The sequence below is a fragment of the Leptosomus discolor genome, chromosome 1 (assembly GCF_034619465.1).
Source record: "Leptosomus discolor isolate bLepDis1 chromosome 1, bLepDis1.hap2, whole genome shotgun sequence".
NCBI lineage: Eukaryota > Metazoa > Chordata > Aves > Leptosomiformes > Leptosomidae > Leptosomus > Leptosomus discolor.
Genome location: NC_141391.1, coordinates 163,453,583 through 163,476,503, shown reverse-complemented (window position 1 = coordinate 163,476,503; position 22,921 = coordinate 163,453,583). Strand labels below are relative to the sequence as shown.

General features: G+C 46.2%; 1 protein-coding gene across 3 annotated transcripts in view; it reads right to left on the bottom strand.

Annotated features, from left to right (window-relative positions):
• ZC3H7B (zinc finger CCCH-type containing 7B) overlaps positions 1–20,671 on the bottom strand; it is a 48,028-nt gene extending 27,357 nt beyond the window's left edge. The window contains exons 1-8 of one of the 3 annotated variants that reach the window (XM_086469489.1): positions 20,633–20,671; positions 14,222–14,282; positions 12,308–12,341; positions 11,730–11,927; positions 10,676–10,834; positions 7,256–7,336; positions 4,778–4,837; positions 3,334–3,376 (exon numbers count right to left, since the gene is read on the bottom strand). In XM_086469489.1, coding sequence (XP_086325615.1) covers positions 3,334–3,376; positions 4,778–4,837; positions 7,256–7,336; positions 10,676–10,834; positions 11,730–11,927; positions 12,308–12,341; positions 14,222–14,274 — 628 coding nt within the window. In that variant the 5' untranslated portion in view covers positions 14,275–14,282; positions 20,633–20,671. Of the gene's footprint in view, positions 1–3,333; positions 3,377–4,777; positions 4,838–7,255; positions 7,337–10,675; positions 10,835–11,729; positions 11,928–12,268; positions 12,342–14,221; positions 14,308–20,632 lie in introns of those variants that run through there. The other 2 variants (XM_086469499.1, XM_086469507.1) reach the window with 2 other exon arrangements.
• Positions 20,672–22,921: the final 2,250 nt, after the last annotated feature.

Here is a 22,921-nt window from a genome sequence, read left to right as displayed (position 1 = left end):
TCAGCCGGTCTTTACCCCAGTAAATTCCCTGCACTTGAGTTCTTCCTGATGTCGCAGGTGGGAGGTTGCTGCCCACACTCCCCTTCGACACATCAGCAGCAAACAACCCCTTGGGAACTTATGTGAGCCAGAGTCGAGGCAGGAGAGAGGCAGTGATTTTCCCTAAGGCTTCCTTGCCTCTCCAATACATTACTGAAACAGTAAGGCGTTCCCATCATGCAATATAAACCTCTGTTAAGTGAAGTTAAGGTTACAAGCACATATTCTTCACAGAAGACCATTTTATTTTAAAAAAAATTAAAGGTTAAAAAAAAAAAGGTTCAAATGTTAGAAGTTTGGAAAATGCAGCATTACATTTGCAGTTCTCAAACCAAGCACCCAAACTACCTTAATTCTGCCCCTGTGCAGATGTCCTGGAATAAAAGAAGAGAAATAAGACAAAGATGCTACCTTCTCCATCCACACTGCAGTGGCTGCACTGTAGCTACGACGGTCTAAGGCTATAAGCAAGGCAATGTTTGGAAGGAGAGACAACAGCTTTTATTAGAAAGACTGATAAGAACAGGAAAGAAACTAGACAAGCTTCCGAGGCACAAATCTTGATCCAGCAAGAAATGCCTCATCCTGTCTGTACAAGCTCTGCTCACTCAGCCCCCACAAGAACTCAGCCATCCCTTTCTAACTAGGACTGGGCAAGTGAGCCATGTTGCTATCCTCTACGCTGCACGTTCACTTACCAAGGACTGCGCTGGTGTCCTTCTTAGAGAGCTCAGCAAATCAGCAATTCCTGCAAACCCCCAAGTCCTGAACAAAACAACAGTAGAGACAACACACGCAGGCCCCCTTATCTCTAACCCCACCAGGAGGACACCAACCCCTGCAACCTTCCCTCCAGCCTTTGTTGTGAGCGGTCCACATGGATGGACCACAGCCGAGGTCACGATGCAAGGCACCAGAGGCCGAGCCGTGACAAAAAGCAAGGGACAGTCACAGGTCCCTTTCCGCAACCTCATGCATGTGACTGAAGGAAAGCGCATGTTGTACCTTACGGGATCCAACACAGGTTTTCAGTGTTGTGGCAGGACACACTCCCCACAGGCAGCAGCTCAAAGGAATGCTGTAAAGTCCTTAGTTTTCCAGCTGCTCCTTAGGTCAGGCTAAGCTCCAACGTCATGCCCCTTTGTGATGACTTTTCTCAGCTCATCTCCCTTTGGCACCGGCCCCCCAGCTGCACTTTAGGAGCCAGCCAGCCAGCTTTCCTCAGGGCTGGCCTCATCGCTGGTAGCTCAGCCAGATTTCCCTCAGTACAAAGGGACAGCTTGTGCCTTCCCATCTTTCAGATGTTTAAATCTGGAGTACTGTCAAGATCCCTCTAGGGGCCAACAAGAAGTTCAGGACATGCTGGAAGGGCTGGGGACTCATGCAGGGGGGAGCAAAAGGGTTCACAATGACAGGGCCCCAAAGGATCCACAAGTTCAGACCTTCTCTGAGGAATGAACAAGGCCCTCCAGTTCCTGCTCAGACTGGGAAACAGAGGAAAGAGGCCCTCACAGACCCTAAGAGGCACAAAACCCTGAAAAGCTGAATGTACAACCAAAAGGCAGAGAATGATACAGGACCCCCCACAGCTCAGTGCATGTGAAGGGTGAGGAGAAGAGAAGGGACCAACAGGTTCCACTGCTTGTAAGGGGCAGAGGGGAGATGTCTACTCCCTTCTCCGTGACCACCCAAACCCCATCATTCCTTCAGCCACTTCCTTGCGTTCCCTTCTGTCCAATCTTTTCCCCTATCCCTCTTTTCCCATTTCTACTTCCCTCAGGACACTCCATCTACTGACCTCACTCACCAGCCATCATACCCACATCTCATGCACTCTCCTTCCAGAAAGCTCACACACCTCCTGCATTCACCTAATGGCTGCTCCTTCTTAAAAAAATAAACCAGCCACCTTGGATGAGTGGATCACAGGCACACACCTGCCTCCCTCTGATTTCCGCCATGCCATGACACTAAGCCCCAATTATTATTATTATTATTATAAGCTCAAATGAGGGTCTTGTTCATCCGCTCCCCTGAACCAAGTCTCTCATACCATGCCTTCCACCTGGTAGCTTCTCTGGCCACACACCTGCCTGTCCCAGAGGAGCAAGCACAGTGCTTTTAAAAGCCCTGTTTCTAGCTCTGCTTCCCAAAACAGCAGTGCATTAGCTGGCCAAAGGCCATACTGAGCTAGATCTGAGCCACGATCTGTTCAGGAGAGGGCTGAGTCAATCAGATTACTTCAAGCAAAGCATGGGGGAAGGGGCTTCAGGAGTTTGCATCTTCAAAACAACAACAACAACAACAAATCCTTGCTAAAAAAGCTTCGAATCTGAAACTTTTGAGGTACCCAGCACTCACAGCCCTCCTGCTGGCAGATCATTCTCAGGGCAATGGGATAACATGTAATTTCAGTGCTTTTGAAAAGATTTCCTAGCAGTGAAGGTTTTCTCTGCCTGAACTGCAGCAAAGGTGGCATGCTGCTCTTACACCAAATCCTGATTAGATAAAGAGCTTACTGGATGCAGTCACTCTACTCTGCAGTAGGAGTCCAGTTTATTTTAGGACAGCAAGATACTGTGAAAAACTCTCCTTAATTCACAGAACTGGGTCTCACAATTGCACATAGAATCCAATTACTGAACTGGCATTCAACAGAGAACTAACATGTTTTCCAAAGCACCCTAATAATGAAATTAGATTCTTTCTATAAAAAGAGCAATTGCTACTTGCAGTGGTAAGTCTTCACACTTACCTTCACACACAGAGGTACCTTTCAAAGGAGCAAAGACTGACGTGCTCAGAGGCACAAGCTCAATGCTCCAGCACACAACAAAGGGCAAAGCATGCAGCAAGCCTTTCGACAGGGGCAGAGTTAAGGTCACTTGTTTCCCAGCATGAGAAAAGCAACCCCATAGCCCTCCTTCTGCTCCTCCTGGGTGCCTAACCCTGAACATGGCTCTCCCTGGATCCCTCGCAACTCCCTTTGTTTTAATTTCCTCCACCTCAACGTCTCGGAGGACCATACGCGCTCAGAGCGCAAACAGCCGCCTACAACCTTAACTTCACTTTATCAGGACTGTTTTGCCTGAGAGAAGAGCTCCCTGGGCCTGGACAAAAAGCTTTTCTGCAGGAAAAACACTGCTGCTTCCCAGCACCTTTTCCTTCTCCTAGTTACCAAAGCCAGGAGTGCGGAGAAGGGGTACAAATGAAGATGATGAACCCCTCAGGCCTGCCAGCCTGGTCGGACACCTTACCGAAGCCACAAAAATCAGAGAAGAAAGATGTCTTTACCTGTTTCGATGTCATCTATCGAACCCAATCCATTGGAAGCAGTCTGCAAAGAGGGTGCAGGAAAGGGGAGAGAAAAATATCAGCAGAAATTCATCCTCAAAAAGATATTTACACTTCACAGATGATACTCTTTACTATTCCTAAATGCATCTGTCCCTTTCTTTTCCTTTATGGCCTCTTTCAGTGCAAGAGCCGTAACACCAGCAAACTTTAAGAGGCCATTAATCCAAAGAGCCTATTCATTTTTACCTCCAGCAGTGGACAAACCCTGTTGCTGTAAAAGAATACCAGCCCTGCACAATATCCAACCATGTGTGGAAATCTGTACATAGAACAGGGTTTTTCATGTGTGGATGAGAATGCTGTGTCCCAAGTCCCAGGACGCATCAATTGGTCAGCCCCACGCAGTGTGAGATCTGATCAGCCTGATCTTACACAACGTTCCTTTTCTCAGCTCACATATTTTGCAATCTAACAACCACGAACTTTTACAGCAAACGCAAAACAGGAAAAGGTTTCCGCCAAGACAACTGCTGACTTGGAGCTCCAGGCAAGGAACAAAATGAGCCCGTATTTTATAGAAGCATAAACAGAGGTAAGTATGTGTGCCTTCAGCTTAACTTAAAAAGGCACAAGTAAGCATTACTCTTGAGATACTTGCATCTACTGTAATAGTTTTTGCAGCTTCTAGCTTTTGCACTATTTTCACTTCTTGCAAAAGGAAAGATTTCCAAATTAAAAACTAGGCACAATTATTAAAGCAAGCTGACTGGCTTTCCTAGAAAGATGTGAAGGCAAGTCACTGAACAGTGGGAGGTAAACTAATTCTTTAGTATCCCATCTTGTACAAAACTGACAATTTTTATGGTTTTACAATTTGCTTGCTTTAAGGAGTAGTGTGAAGTACCAAATAGCCTGTAGAAACAGCAAGTGTTTGGGGTTTTTTTTGCCCAGTGGTGGAACAAGGAAATCAGCAATTTCTTACATTTTAGCTCAGTATTTGTACAGTGCCCTGCCCAAGGTGGATCTCCCAGGTGACAGGGCAACACAAAGAATACATAAACCGTTTATGTACCTTGCTTGTACATCACACAATTTAATCCTGGATGTTTCTTCAGCAGTTGCACTTCCTGAGTTTTACTTAGCGTTGCCCTAACTATGTAAAAACTTCAAAACTAAAACTTATCTAAAATGCAAGAGAAAGCAACCATTCACAATAATTAAGAAAAATAACCATCTTCAGTGACCTAATTACTGACACAAAAAATCTTGTCACAAGAAATATTTTCAAATAAATTAATTTCCTTGGCAATATTCCTTAAAAGCAGAAAAGACTAATACATTTAAATCCGAAAAGAGTAATAATTATTCATGTAAATAAAACTGAGAAGCATTCCAGTAGCACAATCCGTGAACAATAACAACTACAGGATGCAAACTTTACCTGGTTTGACAAATTGAGAGACGTGCCATTACTGAGTAGCGAGAATGTTTCCAATTCCTGCTGCAGGGAAGAGAGAGGTCTTAGAGCAGAGACAGCCCATGAATGCTTGCAAGCTAGGTAAAGCTGGGTTACAATACTGTTTCCTTCCAGGCACTGCCCACAAATAAAAGCCACCCCAAAAGGCATACCGGTGTGACACAGGGGTATGGTCTTCTGAACACTGAAAGGGCCATATATTTGTTCTGGACACCTCAGTGCAAAACATCCAACACCCAGCACACAATCAGGAAGCAAAAAAGCTTCCCCAAGGAACAGAAGTTTTTGTCTTTTCTTTAAGAAATTACTACTTCGGGAAGGCATTGCAGCACTGGAACAAAAGCTGGAAGTCAACATAAGAGATGGCAAGATATTACCAATATATCCATTACTAAATTTCAAGTAATAAAAAACATTTTGGAGTTTTTTATTTTTATTTTCCTAACATACAGGTGGTTTAAGCCCATCACCGCTGAGTAACACGACAGCAGCAAGGCCAACAGAGTGAGCAGCTACAAAAAGTGTTTCTGCGTGAAACTTTCTTTTCTTTGAGACAGAATCATTCCAGAGTGTTGAGGGCTGCTACAATGTCAAGGGTTTTTTGGGGGTAGGCCAATCACATGTGAGGTTGCTCAGGGAGAGGAGTAAGATGCTACAGCTAAATTTACCCTAAAAGCTCTCTGCAAACTGGATACCCACCAATCACTTCACCGCATACTGCAAAGGTGCCCCTCTGGAGATGGAACATGGTGGCTGTTTAACCCATCACTGCGCATGGGGCCGAGGATGCGAATGCAAACGTAAGCCTCAACTACCAGCTAATGCTCCCTACTCCTGAAAACGCATCCTGGGATTTTAAGTGACCAAGGCAGCTTTATCCAAGTGGTGCTAGCAGTGGCCTAACGCCCTCTAGCTCCATCCCAGGGTACACATTTAAACACCAACAGTACTCCAGTTACAGCAGTACTTTCTCGTAGAGCAAGGTTACGGATCCAGCCACTGGCGTCAACTAGCTGGCCCCACGACTCACTTTTTGCTGCCACCAATCACCTGGATGAAGGGACGGAGTGCACCCTCAGCAATTTTGCTGATGATACTAAACCGGGAGGAGTGGCTGATACACCAGAGGGCTGTGCTGCCATTCAGCAAGACTGGGACAGGCTGGATAACTAGGCGGAGAGGAACCTAATGAGGTTCAGTAAGTGTAGGGTCCTGCACCAGTACAGGCTGGGGGCTGACCTGCTGGAGAGCAGCTCTGCTGAGAAGGACCTGGGAGTTCTGGTAGACAACAAGTTACCCATGAGCCAGCAATGTGCCCTTGTGGCCAAGAAGGCCAATGGCATCCTGGGGTGCATCAAGAAGAGTGTGGCCAGCAGATTGAGGGAGGTTATTCTCCCCCTCTACTCTGCCCTGGTGAGGTCACATCTGGAGTGCTGTGCCCAGTTCTGGGTTCCTCAGTTCAAGAGAGACAGGGAGCTACTGGAGAGAGTCCAGCGGAGGGCTATGAAGATGATCAGGGGGCTGGAGCACCTCCCTGATGAGGAAAGGCTGAGAGACCTGGAGCTCTTTAGCCTGGAGAAGACTGAGAGGGGACCTTATCGATGCTTATGAATATCTACAGGGCGGGTGCCAAGAGGACGGGGCCAGGCTCTTCTCAGTGGTGCCCAGTGACAGGAGAAGGGGCAACAGGCACAAACTGGAGCACAGGAAGTTCCGCCTCAAGATGAGGAAAAACTTCTTTACCCTGAGGGTGGCAGAGCACTGGAACAGGCTGCCCGGGGAGGCTGTGGAGTCTCCTTCCCTGGAGATATTCAAAACCTGCCTGGACACGATCCTGTGCGACCTGCTCTAGCAGGAGGTTGGACTAGATGATCTTCAGAGGTCCCTTCCAACCCCTACAGCTCTGTGATTTCCTAGCATCTGACCAGATGTGTAGCTGTTGTTCTCCAAAAGCACAGGCCTCTGCCCCACCACAAAGAAGGTGTATGCCCAGATACAGGGCAGGAACTATTCATGACCCATTGCACTACAAAACCAGCCGTGCCTCCAATGCAGCAGAGGATCCCACCCTTCTCATCCCATAACAGAGAAAGGACTGTGATGCACAGCCTCCTTTGGGATCAGGCCACATGTCCCTCTCCTTCAAAAAACACAGGCTCCCCTGGCATCAGAGGCCTCTCCTGCAGCACCAGCCTGGCTCTGCCTGGCTTAGCTAGGGACTCAGGAAACATCCTGGCAGTAGACATAGAGCAGCAATGGGGTCAGAAATGGATCAAGGCAAAGTGAGTCAGAGGGTCAGGACGAGGAGGGTAGTCAGCAGCCCACTAATGGGATTGCAGGGTAGTGTACATGTGTCTGTAACCGCAGAGCAGAACCTACCTCTTTTGCAAAAGTAAATCTGAAAGAGCCAAAGGACAGCCTCTAAGAAAAAAGAAGTCATACCTGAGGTCTTTTGTATGCTTTTCGAACCCTCAGTCCCAGCTTCTGGGCAAGCTCCTGTCCCAGCTGTGTGACGCTTTCATCCTGGGGACAAAACCATTGGCAGGACACTTTCAGTTTTGCCTTTGTGACACACACAATGAAATAAACAGCAATGCAGTTATCTACACCGGGCTGTGCCAAGCAGCCTCGCTTATAGATAGCAGCAGGTCAACAATTGCCAGAGCAGCCCCAGTGAAGTCCATGCAGACCTGAGGCCTCTTGTCATTCAGTCCTGCTGAGATACTGAGATTGCGCCAGGAGCTCGCCCCTACACTCTTTCGATGCTGCAGAAAATCAGAATCAAATGTCTCCTTCCAAGAAAGCACCCACTCTCCAAAAGCAGGATTCATGGGTCATGCTGGCAAGACAGCAGGAGGGGCTGCCAAGGCTGGCTGCTGATACAGCTTCCACAAGGTCCCTACATCTCGGAAGGAGGCTGCATGCCTTCCCTCTCTGCCAGCCACAGAGTCAATAATCAGTTTTGATATGCAGACAGTATTCACTAGCCTGTTTTGCTTGATTGTTTGTTTGTTCTTAAAGCTGAAACCAAGTCTCTGTTTCAACTGACTAGCTAGAAGGCATAGATGTCACCGGCTCTGGTTAAACTGCCTCAGCTTAGTCAAATAGATTCACCTGCTTTCCCTGCTGTGCGCCATTTACCATCCTCCCTGCCCGCTGCCGATGCCTACTCCCACACCATCGAGGGCTCTAGCCAAAGTTCTAGGCCACATTCCATTCCCCTGCTCCATCTTCTCCAGTTCTGCCTGGACCAACAACCTGCCACAACCTTCCTCACTTATTTATCACCAGCAACTCTTTCCTTCTGCTTTCCTCTCTCTCCCTATTTGCAAAAACATTGGAATACTTTAACAGTTTCTTCAAAGAAGCAAAAAATACCTGCCCAACCTACTGTGATATCCCTCCTTAATGCCCAAACATCTCCTCTCTCATCTCCAATCTTGAAGCTTGCTCTCATCTCTCTACTTGCCATGCTGGTCTTTCCAACCTCCTTTTCCCCTGCAGGTTCATCCTTTCCCTTTCAAACCCTCCCTCACTAGCCTCTGGTTCTTCCAGCCCACAGTATCAGTAACTTTTCCCTTCAATTTGGAGTGCCACTTTTTGACTGTACTTGCTCCCCCACACCCTCAACATTGGTCTTTTCACCATCGTCTCTGAACTCAGTGAAGACAAAATCTATCTTGTCCACTTCCTTTTCTCTCCCCATCTGACACACCTTCAGGATGTACCTTCTTCTCCTGAAACTGTCCCCGCACCTCCTGAGACCTCTTTTTGGTCAAATCTTATGGTCACTGCTCCTTCCTCACTCTCTTCCACCTCTCAGATCTTTGTAACAACTGATCGTGTTTTCATTGGTCTGTTTCCCTCTGGTGGTTCTGCCTTCCCGAACACCCTCTCAGATGTCTTCTGAAGTCTGCCATTTTATTGCTCCCTGTGGAAAACTCACCAGAAAGACCTCTGACGTAATTTCTTTTCATTGATCTCATACTGATACTTACCAGCTTCACCCTATTCAACTCCACATGACAACATAACTCTGAGATGTCTTCTCAGATTCCAGACCAAGAATGTATTTCTCTCTAGACTGCCTCCACTTCCCTTTCCCACAACACGTAGTTAATTATTGTCCTTTTTATCAGCAGACCTGAGATTTGGGGATGAGGGGTTATTTGCTCTTCACCACCCCCAAGATCTTCCTTCAGCTTTCCCTTCCTTCAGCCAAATGACACCCTCAGTTGCTCCTCTCAGCTCAGGTGCTCCTCAGGTGCACCTCCCAGCTAAATGATGGGATGTTCAACAAGGGCATGCAATATGCTCTCCTCTAACATCCTAAAAAAACCCCATGCCACACCAAAAAAAGCATACCACACAGGAGTATCAACTTTGCCAGGCTGGGAACCTCTCAAAACTAGCTGCACTGAGTATCTGCACCCAGAAACAAGTTAACTCTGCTACACATTGAGTCAACTGAGTGGCAGACCCTTCATCACCAGAAGTTTTAATACATGCTCTGCTTTGACCACAACAAAGTTCTCAGCTGTTACAGCAATGCAAGCTGGAAGTACCTGTGTACCCCAGAGGTGTAATGGAAACAAGAGTGAGAAGATGGATAGCACGACTTGCCTTTGATGCAGAGAAGGTTTATCATTTCTGTTAATCAGGTAATAAGGCAATGGGGTATGGTAACTTACAAGACTGAATTATTTAGAATAGGGAATGCAGATCACACAATATGGAGTTCGTAAAGCTAAACTTCCCTGCCACAGAAATTTTGGTAAAGTGTTTGTAGACCACGATGATTGTAATGATAACAATGGGAGATATGTAAACATACGTATAGGGTTAAAAAATAAATTCAATTAAGTGGTTCAACTACAGCGTGAAATATAGCCAGATATGGCTTTACCTGAACACATATATTAGATGGTTTTGTTTATAAAAGGATTTGTTTAAAAAACAGTTCTTTGGAACTCCCCTAACCTGATACCTTTAATACGTTTCGGTCACCTTGTTCTGCCAAGTCAAAGAAACTAGAACTTACAATCTATACAAAAGGAATAACTAAAGGCTAACAAGGCTTTCAAAGATTACTTCTGTCACACTAACAATAAAGTTAACTTCTGCTGAAGTACAGGCATTTTTCTTGTAATAGCATTAATGTAATGGATCAGTAAATTCAGCAAAGATAATCAGTGCTCACCAGAATCTATCTAATCACAGTCTGGTTTCCTGTTCATAATTTGGCCTAAAAGGACATTCAACAAAAGCACTGTCAGGAAAATATCTAAGGCCTAGTATATGCGGATAGTCCCCTCTGAATGCAAAAATTTACACACTTGTGAACATAAAAGTACTGTGATGCGTGATGTAAAGGACACCTTTGCATGTCCCTCAAAAGCTTTATCAGCTTGTCTTAGCAATCAGTAAGTAAAACAAGAGACATTTTTATCTAAACCAGGAAAATTATACATGTGTTCCTTCCAGTGCTCCAGTTCCCATTTGTCCCACGCTCCTAGTTACTCCCATTAGACATATAAAACCTGCTAATTAAAACAATCTCATAGCCTTAGTTCACATTTTGTTAGGATATGGTTTGGCTTTTCATAAACAGACCACCAAAACTGCTGTTACTAGCCAGTGTCTCTGGCTGGCACTATCTGTAGAGCGTGACTTGGTCTGAAGAAACATGGGAGGTTAAACATCTTCTTCAAGTCAGAAAGACAGAATTTCTGGGCATATGCATGTTCCCAGGAACAGTCAAGCTTCCTCTTCCACTGTTCTCCGGCCTCACAGTAAGCATGTTACAGAGGAGGAAGGTGGTTGGCCACAGAAATCAAGATGAGTTGTATGACAGAAACTTACATGTGGGAGGGACAGCAAGCATCGGCTATTGCACTCGTATGCTTCTTTGTGCCTTCCAAGTTCATTTAAGGAGCGGGCTTTCCGGAAGAGCGCTCGGATGTTCTCCTTGTCAAGACTTAAAGCCTTCTCACTGTCTTCCAGTGCCTTCTCATACAACCCCTGCGTGGAACAGACACCCCAAGTCAGCTGAGGCACAGCAGGCTAACCTCTCCTTCTGTGTGAATGCAAATGCAAACCTTTTATCTCTCAGCAGAAAACAGGAATACAAAAGGCAGTTGGAAATACATCTATTACCTCATACACAGATCAGCATGCAAACTCACAAAACCTACAGTAATAGAACATTTTGTTAAGTCTTGCAAAACTCAAAACATGTCAAAGTCAGTGAACGCCAGAATTAAAGCCACTTGAGCAACCTTATCCTGTCTCCTCTACCTTGGGCATGTTATATTTGACAGTCTTTAATTATGTGACCGCTTGCTAATTTTCTTCATGGGACTCAGCCTCATTACGAACAGGATGGACCTGCTTTGGGGTTGTGCCATAAAGGAAAGCTGTTACATTCCTTAAGAAAATGGAAGCATGCAGCCTTTTAGAGCCTGAGTATTTCAGAATCCTTTTCCATGTGTGTGCTGCAAGTTCCACCAAGACCCAAAGCCTTCTCACTGTCTTTTGGTGCTTCACTTGAGGAGGCAGAAGCCTCCAGAGTGATACTCAAACAGTATTCCAGAGAAATACTCAGCCAGTACTGGAAGGCACTGCATTGTATCAACTCCTCACCAACATGGACCAGAACTGCATTGTCAGTACCTTAGGCCTGGCCCCCTCTCCTTCATAGCTTTCCCCTCGTCTTGCGAGACACAGTGTGATAGTGGGGAGATATCTGTTTTCTGTGTTTGTCTTCTCGATGTTCTGTCACTGTCTTCTCCTCCAGCGTTGGAATAGGGAATGGACAAAATCAATTGAAACCCCTCTTTACATTTTTTCCAATTGCATGGCACTGAAACCACGATGTCCTCCCTGGCCCCTGGGGATGACTCGGGAAGACACTCACCATGGCGAAGTAGCAGGCAGCTCGGTTGACATGCAGCTTGCACAGGAGTTCCTTTGGGATGGTCACCTCGTCGGAGGCTGCATAATCTGCCACGTTCAGCCCTTCTACATACTGTACCAGCGAAAGCTTGAAATCCTTCTCTCGAAACAAATCATTGCCCTCTGCAAACAGATTTCTCACCAACTTCTGCAAAAAGGCCTAGAGAGCAGGGAGAGAGCAAATAGACTGAAGTGGATATTCAGAGACAGGAGAAGTTTCCCAATTTCCCATTCCTTTCCATATGTTCTAGCAAATTTCCTAACCACTAAGTTCTTCTGCCTCCTCACCCTCCTGTAAAACATAAGTCTTTTGGTAGAGGAGAATAATGCAGTCAAATCTCGTTTGTTCTTGAACACTCAAGTGTCTTCTCCTTTCCTTGAGAGCTGTCATTGTCAGAACCTTAAAACTTCAAGTCACAGACAAATTGTGATAGACCATCCCATGCTCTCCACTTGTGGTATGTAAACTAATGGCTGTGCCACAGAACAAAATTTGCTAACCAGAGGGTTCCCAACTTCAGAAAACAGATTCTTCATTACCTCATAATCTTCTTGGCTTAGGGGTAATGTGGACCTGAAAAAAAGAAGAGAAAATGCTCATGAAACAGGCATCCATGCAAACAAAGACTTCTGTCTGATGAAAAAATCATCTTTCTGGTCCTGTGTTGAACATTTCATCACTTCAAAGGCAGCTGGGGCAAAGACACCACAATTAGGGAGCATTACGCTCAGTGATGGTCACAGTAGTGTCAGGAGACGGTCAGGTCCCAAAGGGATTTGAAACTAGAGGAATCTTATTCTCAGCAATTTTCTGTGCATACACGATCCTCTGTAACGTACCTTCAGACAGCCACATCTTTGAGAGACTGTCATGGAGAACACAAGCATATTTTAAGTGCATCTGAAGGGTATTTTAAGCGCATCTGGCTCTAACGAGAGGCACCAGACTGGTACTCCAAGACCTCCTCAAATCCTCTGCGAGACTAAAGAAATACAGTGATAAATGCATCACTTCTCTCTGCGTTAACTTAGCCAAGTGCCTTTAGGCCTACACCAAAAAACAGAGACAACAACGCAGGTTTGGGAGGTTAACTCTAGCTGTCTTGGCCAAGGCTGCCAGGCTGTGCCACAAACCTGGCAGTGCTTGTGTGGATAACACCTACCCCATAACAGCACTGAGACTTGGGAGAAAGGCTCTGTGCTTCAAGCCGGACCATTCAAGCCATTCAGGCCTGGTCCACATGTATTTATTTTTTCTCTTCAAGGCTCTACAGAAATTCTTAGTACCTTTCATAGCCCTTCTCACCTTTGAAATACAACACTGTATACGTGATCTTATTGGTCAGAGAATAAACTTTTTTTAGATTTTATCTAATCTAATCATCACCTGCTCCTTAAAATTAACTACAGGTAATGCCATGGCTCTGTAAGAAACATTTGTTCTGTTTATAAAATTGGAGTACCCCTCTTTCACATCAAAACAAGCCAACAAATGACACTGCCCCTGGTTCAGAGTTCAAGATACATTCCAGAAGCATGAACAACTTGCTGTATTTCTAAATTATTTTCTTTTCAGGAATCCTGTGCATTTTTAGAAACGTTACCAAAATAAAGCTCACAACTGCCTCTCTGAAACTGGGTTATCAGCCCCATTTAGTCTCAGACTGGGGTGAAAATATCATGTCATGCCTCAGGATATAAATATGTAACATGGAAGATTCAGCTTTTTTTCCTATTGTAGTTGCACAGATTTCAGCCATAGTAACTGCAGGACTCAAATCAGACCTTAAAAAAGAAACCCAAACCAACCTGATTACAGTCTTGCTACTTCCTTACTCACCATGGAACCTGGACCCGAGTCTGAGGCCTTTCCTGACTCAAACATTGGAGGTAAAAAACACTACTGTACTTTATAAGAAAGTATTTGAACTTGTAAGTACTACATAAGCAACTACTTAAAGCTCCAGAAGGCCACATGATATTCACAGAAAAGTGACCTGAGGTACCTACTAGGTTGGCAACTGTAAAATAGGCCGGGTCATCTATTTCTCCTACAGGCACAATACAGGGTACCTGGCAAGTCATTTACCCACCCACAAAACAGAAACACTATCTCCCTTCCTATGAAAGGTGGGACAACCCTGTTGAGAGACCACTTTGAGACCTTCATGCTGAAGACAAAGTAGAAGGTCCAAGTACTACTAGCATTATGCTGACTACAAAGATGATCCTGGAGCAAAACCCAAGGAAATTAAAATGATAGAATTTCAAGTTGAGAGAGCTGGCAGTGCAAGAAGCACCTTGAAGAATCACAGCGAAAATCCTTAGGACCAATTATCTCTTTTCCATGCAGCAGACCTAAAGCGGTGAACAGGAAGAACTCAGTTCCTGCTATCATTGATATGAAGACAACCACCTCCGAAGCCACAGGAAACAGTGAGGTTGTCCACTTACTGAATGAACTGAAGTCCTTTCTCTATTTCTTGTTTTCTCTTCTGTCTCTCCATTATAGTTGCTGCAGAGAAAAAGAAACAACACAAAATGAGTCATTTTAGACCTTGCTTGCAATTAAGTGGCACAGTATTTTCTGTGTGCCTGAATTTACTACTAAGAAAACATTCCAGACCAGATGTCCTGAACACCGAAGTCCATGATCTATCCACACTGCAGATAACAGAATGGCAAGCAGCTCACTACCAAGTATCTGCTTTTTCTCACATGCGACCGCCAGGATACATGGGCAAAGAGGAATTACTTCAATTTGAGCTCTCTACTTAGGCTGCCCGTAAACAAAGCTATGGGAACCAACGGTTATCATGACTGCCTTCTAGGAAAGGGGGAAAAAAATAAAATCAACATTTTCCCTGCACTGACAGTCATTTCAGGAATTTGTGCTGGGACCCTCCCATGATAAGCAATTCTGACCACTATTTATCTGGGCCAGACTTAAAGTGGTTTACTTCACAGCATACCAAACACTAATATATGTACAGTGTATGGAGGCACATCACAGAGAGATGCAAAGGAAGGAGATGGAATTGCTTGTCATGGTCCACATAGAAGGACAGCGATGAATCTATGCAATCGGAAATTCGTGCTGAGAATCAGCAGGCAAGAGCAGCATAGACTTGGGAACGTTGCTTCGGAGAGGGGACAGGGCCCCATCCTGCAGCATTTTAAACTAGGGTGGGCAGTGCCTGAGGAAGGCTCAAGAGAAAGTTATCCCCACTTAGGGACACAAACGGGCACAGTAACTTGTTTGGGTTTGACCAAATCCGGGCTGGGTCTCTGTGAGCACAGACAAATAAGTAGCATGATGGAGCTGTTTGGGAGTAATGTCCCTTTTCTCAACTAAAATGGGCTTGAATCACACCATTAGATACAAGAGCTTCACCCCCTGCAGTCTGGGAGCAAATCTTGGAATGGCTCCCCCCTGACCTCTCCCCAAGGTACACAGGTCTGCCACACAAGAAAAGAGTAAAGAAGGGGAGAAGAGATGGCACTCTGTGGCAAAATAGAGCTGCTGGCAACAGCGAATTTCCCGGCCTTGCCATCAACCAGCTGTGATCACAAACAATGCTCTGCATTTGAGGAATGGTAACTTGGGGACAAAGGCAGCAAGCACAGAAACACTGAGATGAGACAGAGCTGAAGACACTGTGCCCTCCCAGCCCGGGATCACCCCTGAAGAGATCATGAGAAAAACAAAAGTAATTTCTCTACACTACAACAGCTTGGAGAGCATTATTGCCCAGCTCCCTTTTACATTAAGACCATCTCTATCATTCTAAGGTATCTTACAGTATCTATGGCACGTTCAGTCTGGAACAGGGCGAAGGGACCTTTAAGGTACACGAAAATCAATCATCACAACTCAGCAAGCCCTTATTGATTGTGCTCTGTGCCATGCAAAACGTGAAAGAATTGATAGCTGCCCTTTACCAAGAAGGAGAGTTGGGGGAAGGGGGAAAGGCAGGAGCGAGCCAGAAAGAAGTGGTAGCAGAAGGAGGTAAGAGCTTGAAAGTGACACTGTGCAGTTTGTAAGTCATCAGACATTAAATCTGAGCGCAATCTGGTCCGAGCAGCAGGTAGAAGATTTTAAGTAGCTGCATTTGGAAGAGGATGGGCAGTGCAGCAAGAAAGGGAAAGCCAACAGACAAGGTGAGTAATGATCAGCATCTCTACAAAGGCTTTTAACAGAAGCAATGGAGAAGAGCAGGTAGACGTCAGTAGACCCCCAAGAAGGCCTGGAATGATTTATAAATAGCCTAGGTAATGAGCAATCAGGAAGAAAGAAGGAAATTTAACAAGGAGACTGTGAGGTTCATATGATCACTAATGCCACATGCAGACAGGCTTGAGGTGTAGAAAAAGAGACAGAGGCAATTCATTTGATATTTCTCCTTGTATGAAATACTGCAAAGACAGAAGTAAGAGAGCAGACAAAGTGAAGAGGAGCAGTAGGAACCATCTCCACATAGACAGCAGTGAAAGCCACGAAAAGAAGACAGCGCAACCCCAGAGCACTGTAAGAGAATTGCGAGGGCCATCAGAGACAAAGGTGGGGAAAGAGCCACCATGGGAAATGACAACAGAGCAAAGGGGCAAAACAGTCAAGTGGACATTCACAAAGGCTCATAGGGGAAAGTACAGGGAGGAAGGAGGAATTTCTAGCTGTCTGGTCCCTGAATGCACTTGAAACGCCCCAAACAGCCTCACCTTGGACCTGCACCCACGCACCCTCTGCCCATGGTCCAGGAGCTCCATTTCAGCTCAGGTCCAGGCATACTGCCTTGTCTGACTATACTGTAGGTGGACCTCAGTCCTATCTCCTGGAAAAACCTTGGACCTACACCATAGGCAGCTTGTCTCCAGTCCTGCCGCTGGCACCATTTCCTACCACTGGACTCAATGGGTGGACCCTGGACCCGATTCACCACCTCATCTCCTTTGGGACTGCTGATGGATCCCTGCTATCACCATCTTGTTCTGCCTGCGCTGTTCAGATATGGTGGGACTGTACCCTAGTTAAGTGAGGGCACTGCTGGTGGCCATCATCACCTTCAGCTCCTAGCTTGTCCTCCCTGGAGGAGCAGCCCTGCTCTTGCTGCTCCCTGACATGAGCCACGCTGGGAGATGAAAAGTCAGGGAAGTGAAGCAGCAGCCCACAGATCTGATGAAAAGGCAGATTATTGGTGACTGTGGGGAGAGCAGCTGAACACTGTCTGGTCATCACAAAGTCAATGGCTGCACTCCAAAAATGCTGTGGCACACCTTCACAATTGTGTGTATCCACAAAACATCATCACCTTGAAAAGCTTCTGATACGCACAGCCTATTTCAACCTCTGCTTCTAAGCCCAGCTTTTAAAACACTACTGCAAGGAGTGAAGAAGAGATCCGTACCTGTTCTCATGGCTAGCCTGACCCCACTGCTAAAACATCCTACACAGCAGGATGTGGGCATGTGTTACAATGAGAACTGGTTACTGTCACTTGCCCACAGAGAAGGGCATTCAAACATTACTGACCAAAAGCTGGAGCGGAGCCAAAGGACTACAGGGAAAGGCTCCAGAATGTCTCCTTCCTAGTCATCCAACTCTTCTCACATCCTGGAGCTCCCCTTCTGTTTTTTTTCTCTCCTCACCACCATTACCACCGCATCCAACATACATATGTTCATCCTTGCTTCATGTGGATAACTGACCAACCTATTGCATCTCTGTCAGTCCCAAAATACCCAGCTACAGTTTCAATGCTTGCTACAAAACCCTGATAAAAAATCCCTCTGTGCCCTGCATGCTGTTTAGTCTCTGCATCCCTACCCCCATCTTCCACAGTGAATGTTCTCCAACCCAAGACCCTCCATTGCCTTCTTTAGACATAAACCGCAGGCTCGATCTCCCCTCCAGACTGTTGCTCCCTGATACTGCCCCACATTCCTCTTTCCTTGCCAAGTGGGTGACCAGCTTCCTCTGCTAAAGCTCCATCGCACCTTCAGGCTTATGTCACAACTTTGCACATAAGACTCATCTCCTCATGGCAACACCCTCAAAACACATACCACATGCTGCTGCCCTAAACTTCTTTCACATCTCTTGGGAACAACCACCTTTCCCTTTAGATCTGACTCCACACCAGCATCCCCCTCCACATGTGGCAGACCTCTCCCCTGCCCTGCCTGCCCCACTGCTGCTGGAGGCTACCATTTGGACTCCTCCTTCTGTCCCTCACCCCTCCTCCCCTGCCAACTCTCCATCAATATCAGTCACTTCTGTCTCCCCTCATCGTTGCAGCACCCCTTCACCATGTCTCATTCAATCCTTGGACCGAGCCACACACTCATTACACCGGCAAACCAAACACAGAGTGAGCCATCCATACATGCAACGCTTCAGTTCTGCTGCACACCAGACCACGGCTGATGCATAATTAATTTTAAGCGCAGAGCCTGTTTAGCTTTTGTTTTCTCGGTCTTTTAAATATTTTTAGAAACACAGCGGAAAATGTGTCGTGAAGCAGTGTGCCTTAGCGTCCTTTTTTTTCTTTCCCCCACTGAATCTGTCTGTCCAGACTTGTCTGCTCAAATCACCAGCAGAATTCGAATCCAGAGTATTTATATCCTGACTACAAAGCTCTTATCCTTTCAGTCCAGAGCTGTTTATCCTCTCTGGTCCAGCATCTAGAGAGGACTTTATTCATAGCTTGTCAATGAGTTACAAACTATTTGCCAGATAGAAATAAAATGCTGCAGACAGGCAAAATGGTTTTCTTGCCTTCAGAAGGAAGTATGAGCCAATAAACAGGGTGACTCAATCACAAACTAGGTAGATACGCTCTACGAGACACTACGAGATGAACAGAAAGACCTGAATTTACCTTATCAAGGACCTGGGTGCTATTCTCAACCTTGACAGAGCTGAATTTGGGCAAAGTCTTTCATACTGTATTTCTGGGATGGCAATGAGTTCACACTCGACTGACTTCCAGGCTTTGACTGTAACATTTCAGCCAGAAATAAGTGTACCGAGATGCAAGTGGCAGGTTGTAGTGCTGAGACAGGAGCTCAGCCCCAGGCTGTGTGTGCTCTCCTCCAGGCAAAAGGCTCCAGGATGCACTAGCCTGCAACATGGGGTCTTTCACCGACTGCAGTTTGGCCACCACAGTGGTGCAGCAGAACAGGTAACGGGACTCAGGTCAAGCAGAGGACGTCAAGCAGAGCCCACTACAAACATGGGCTCCCGCTCACTCCCATGGCTGCTCTCTACCATGCCCCACTCCCTGGGTTTGAACGCTTCTCACAGCCAACAGAGTCACCACCACCATGCTGCACCCGCTGGGCCTGACAACCCTGTCCCTCCATGCACTGCCCACCCCAAGGTACCTCCATGGCCACCTCTCCCACACCCCAGCACCCTGCTAGTCCCACTCCTGCCCCACGGCACCATCCGGGAAGCTGTCATCAGGGTGCCACCTGCTTCACCCAGCAATACTTCCAGCGAATGCAAGGCAGGGTGGCCACAACCCCCTCGCCCCCAGCTGAAAATAAAAGCAGTGACCATAAATTTCCCTATAGAAATGGAGGGGGACAGAGGTGCTGCCCAAAGCCTCAAGAGACCACCCCGGCCCCCACCACCCCACTTCCCGCTCCCTGCAGCCTTGTTCCCCAAACGTAACACCCCTATGTACTGCAGGTCACCCTTCCTCCTACCCTAGCCCGCCGGGCCCTGCCCGAGGGGCACCGCAGTGAGGAGCGGGCGGTGGGGTAACTCCGCCCGTCCCTCGGCCGCTGGTTCTTGGTTTCGTGCTCGCCCTTCCCTGCGTCGTTTTAAAAATTAAATCCCGGGGCTGGTTCCCACACGGGTGGCGCGGGAGCCCCCGCTCGTCTCCTCCCCCCACCCCCAGCACTAGGCCGCCGATCCCCGGCCTTGCCTAGCGGCCGCCGCGGACAAAAGCACCACCTCGGCCGGCCAGGGCCGAGAGGGGCCGGCGGCGCCTCCAGCACCCCCCGCGGCTCGGCCGGGCGCCGGCACCCCGGCATTGCCGCGCACCCTGGTCCTGCTGGGAGGGGTCTCCCGCGGCAGGAGATATCCAGGCTTCCCCAGGAAAAGGAAAACAAACCAAAACATACTCTTCCTTCTTCCCCACCCCCCATCTTAAATAAAAATCACACATCTCCAGGAGTCTGGGAGGCGGCTTTAAGATAAAAAAAAAAAACAAACATAACCTCCCCTGCCACCCGGAAACTAAAGCATTAAAGAATTTGGGGGGGGGGGGGGGGAGACAGAGAAAAAATCCCACAACCTTCTTATTTGATAAAACTTTACAAGCCCCTACGGAAGGTGCATTTGAAAAGCTATTCCACAAGGGCTTCTCTGCTGCTTCATGGGGTTTATACCAAACAAGAGGGGGAAACTGCAACCTAAATGCAGACCTGAACACAGCTCTCAAACCTACAAACCACAAACAGGCACAAATGCAATTAATACTAAGTTTTTCATATAAACCCAGGGGCTTTTTCCCTAGCTATCCACTTTTAGACTACTACCACATTTTTTCTAGGGGGTGGGATTAGGATCTCTGACAATTATTTTTTTGCAAACCCCACATTTTTGGCGGAAGAGGGGGTTAGCTTCAAAATCGCGCCCATATTATTTTTCAGCACTTTTTTTTTTTTAAAAAATTTGCAATTACACAACGTTTCATCCATGCAGCTACTATCTGAAACCTTTACTTTCTAATGAAGCGACATCCAGATTTTCTTGTTTCTCAAGTCCACCCCTTTCTACATACACAAACACATACACATACAGAATTGGTTTAAGACAAAAATAATATCCCCCCCAAATAATAATAAAGGACTCACCTCTCCTTGGGTTTTCCCCCCCACACTATGCATAAACTTTCCTTGATAAATGGTATTGTATTACTAGAGATATTATTAATGTATTATTACTAGAAGTAATAATAATAGTAAGTGCTATTTAATTATAGAAGGCAGCATTCTGCTTCTGGATCGGCTGCCCCTGCAGCTCCCTCCATGTGCCTCCTGATCTCTTTACTTTCATTTCCAGGTCTCGCTCGCTCGCTGGCTCTCAGCTGCACCACCAAGAGAAAATGCCTCCCTGCATATCCTCTGGGCCCTAGAGGCTACCGCTTTCCATTACAAAAATTCACAGATCTTTCCCTTGTGGTTGGTTTTGAGATTCTTTAAGGTGAATTAGGCTTAAATTAAAAAAAAAATAATAAAAAAAAACAAAACCACAAAAACCGAAAGCGCTGAAGCAGTCAAAGCTCCGTTCTTATTTTAATGCAACATTTTTCTTCTTCCTGGTTGTCTTTCCTAATACACAAAATACACCCCAAAAGAAAGGAAAGCTGCCTCTGCAGAGTGGTTACATGCATGCGGAGCACAGCAAGGACTGAATTACGAGACACCCCCCCCCACCCCCCGCCGGGATTATCACACACGTGAAGCAGTGACCCTTTTGACCACCCATATATGTTTGCTGGAAGGGGGCCAGAGCCATTGCTTATGGCAGAGCAATTCTCTACTCCAGCCAGACCTTACTTATTCCACGCCGCACTGCTGAGGCGATTCCCTGTAAATAAGATCTTCTGAAAACATAAATCCTTGGGTGGAAAGGAATATGCAGTGTGTGTATATACAAGAAGTTATTATTGTATTATGTACAATTGAGTGTTAAACAATATACATGCATTATTTATAATTTACATGCACATGCATAGATATTTATATCTATAAGTATGAGTTTAGGCACTTTTTTGGAATCAGATTTTTGGCTTGTTTTCATCCCAAATCCCTCAATATTTCCAGAAAGTGGACTGAATCTCCACGGCAGCCCATGCCTGCAGAGACCCAGGAACGGAGTTGCTGGTGGGAAGCCGGGGCCCAGCGGCACACGTTACTCTATTGTGGGAAACGGTTGTGAAGACAGAGACACACAGACCGCCTTGGACTGGGGGTTCACCCACCCCTGCTCAGCAGCACTGCCATTAACTTCAAAGAACCCTCTGAAATGAGCTTTATGCTTGGCTCCCAGTCCAGCCTCTCCAGCAGGATAGGTTTTCCCCTCCCTAAAGGTTTCTGTCTACTGTCAGATCATCATTTCCAGATGGACACTGGTGTAAATTGTCACCTCTTTTCCAATGTAACCAGTGACACGTTTACCCGTCCGTGTCTCGCTTCTCTATTTCCAGTGACCCAAAAGAGTGTCACTTGGTCCTTCACAGCCAAGCAACTCTGGCAAGATATAGAGGCAGGTAGAAGGTATCATCAGACGTGTACTAAACTTGTTTAATATTTAAAATATGTTGATCAGAAAAGGAAAGACTTTGAGTAGGATTGGCTTCTGGCAGCTCTGTCAACACAATAAACTGATAATTTATGAAATATAGGCTGAGTTGTATAATGTACCATATGACACTGGAGAACACTGTCTTACGCTCTTCACAATATTTAATCACAATGCACTTTTTTTTTTAGATATTCATTATGATCAAGATTGTTGTTATTCATGGATAACACAATGTTTATTTTTATCACGTCTTTGGAGATTTGTTACCTCTTATTTTTAGGCAATGACACCATGACAATGAGTAGAGTCTAATCAAGCCAGGCCTCTGCAGTAGAAGCTGCTGGGCAAAATGTACATTAAATGACAATCCCTGTCGAGGGGTGGCTTCGGGCAGAAGAAAGGTGGAGCAGGCCTGGTGGGAGAAAGTAAACATGGGGAGACCTGACGTGCCAGATCACGATGGGAGGGCAACGTCACGAGGCTATTAAGCATTGAATGAGTCACAGAGCCCAGGACACCTCCAACCCCGCAGCACCTCTGAAAGGCAAGACATCACAGCTGGATGAGAAGAAGGCGGCTTAGGAGGAGCTGAGGAGAAAGAGGAACAAAACCAAGAGTTATACTGGAATAAGCACTATTTTTTAATTCAAGAACATTCATTTTCAGGACTGCATTTCCCAATTGAATATCATGTTATCTTTCCCTCCAGCCCCATTTCTTTTGCTTGTAAGACCGAGAGGTGTCCTGCAAGGTCATGATCCAGCACGTATCGCTCCCCTCATGACATAACATCTTTCCTTAGTGGTTAATACGAAGATTTTCACAATTTGCAAGCA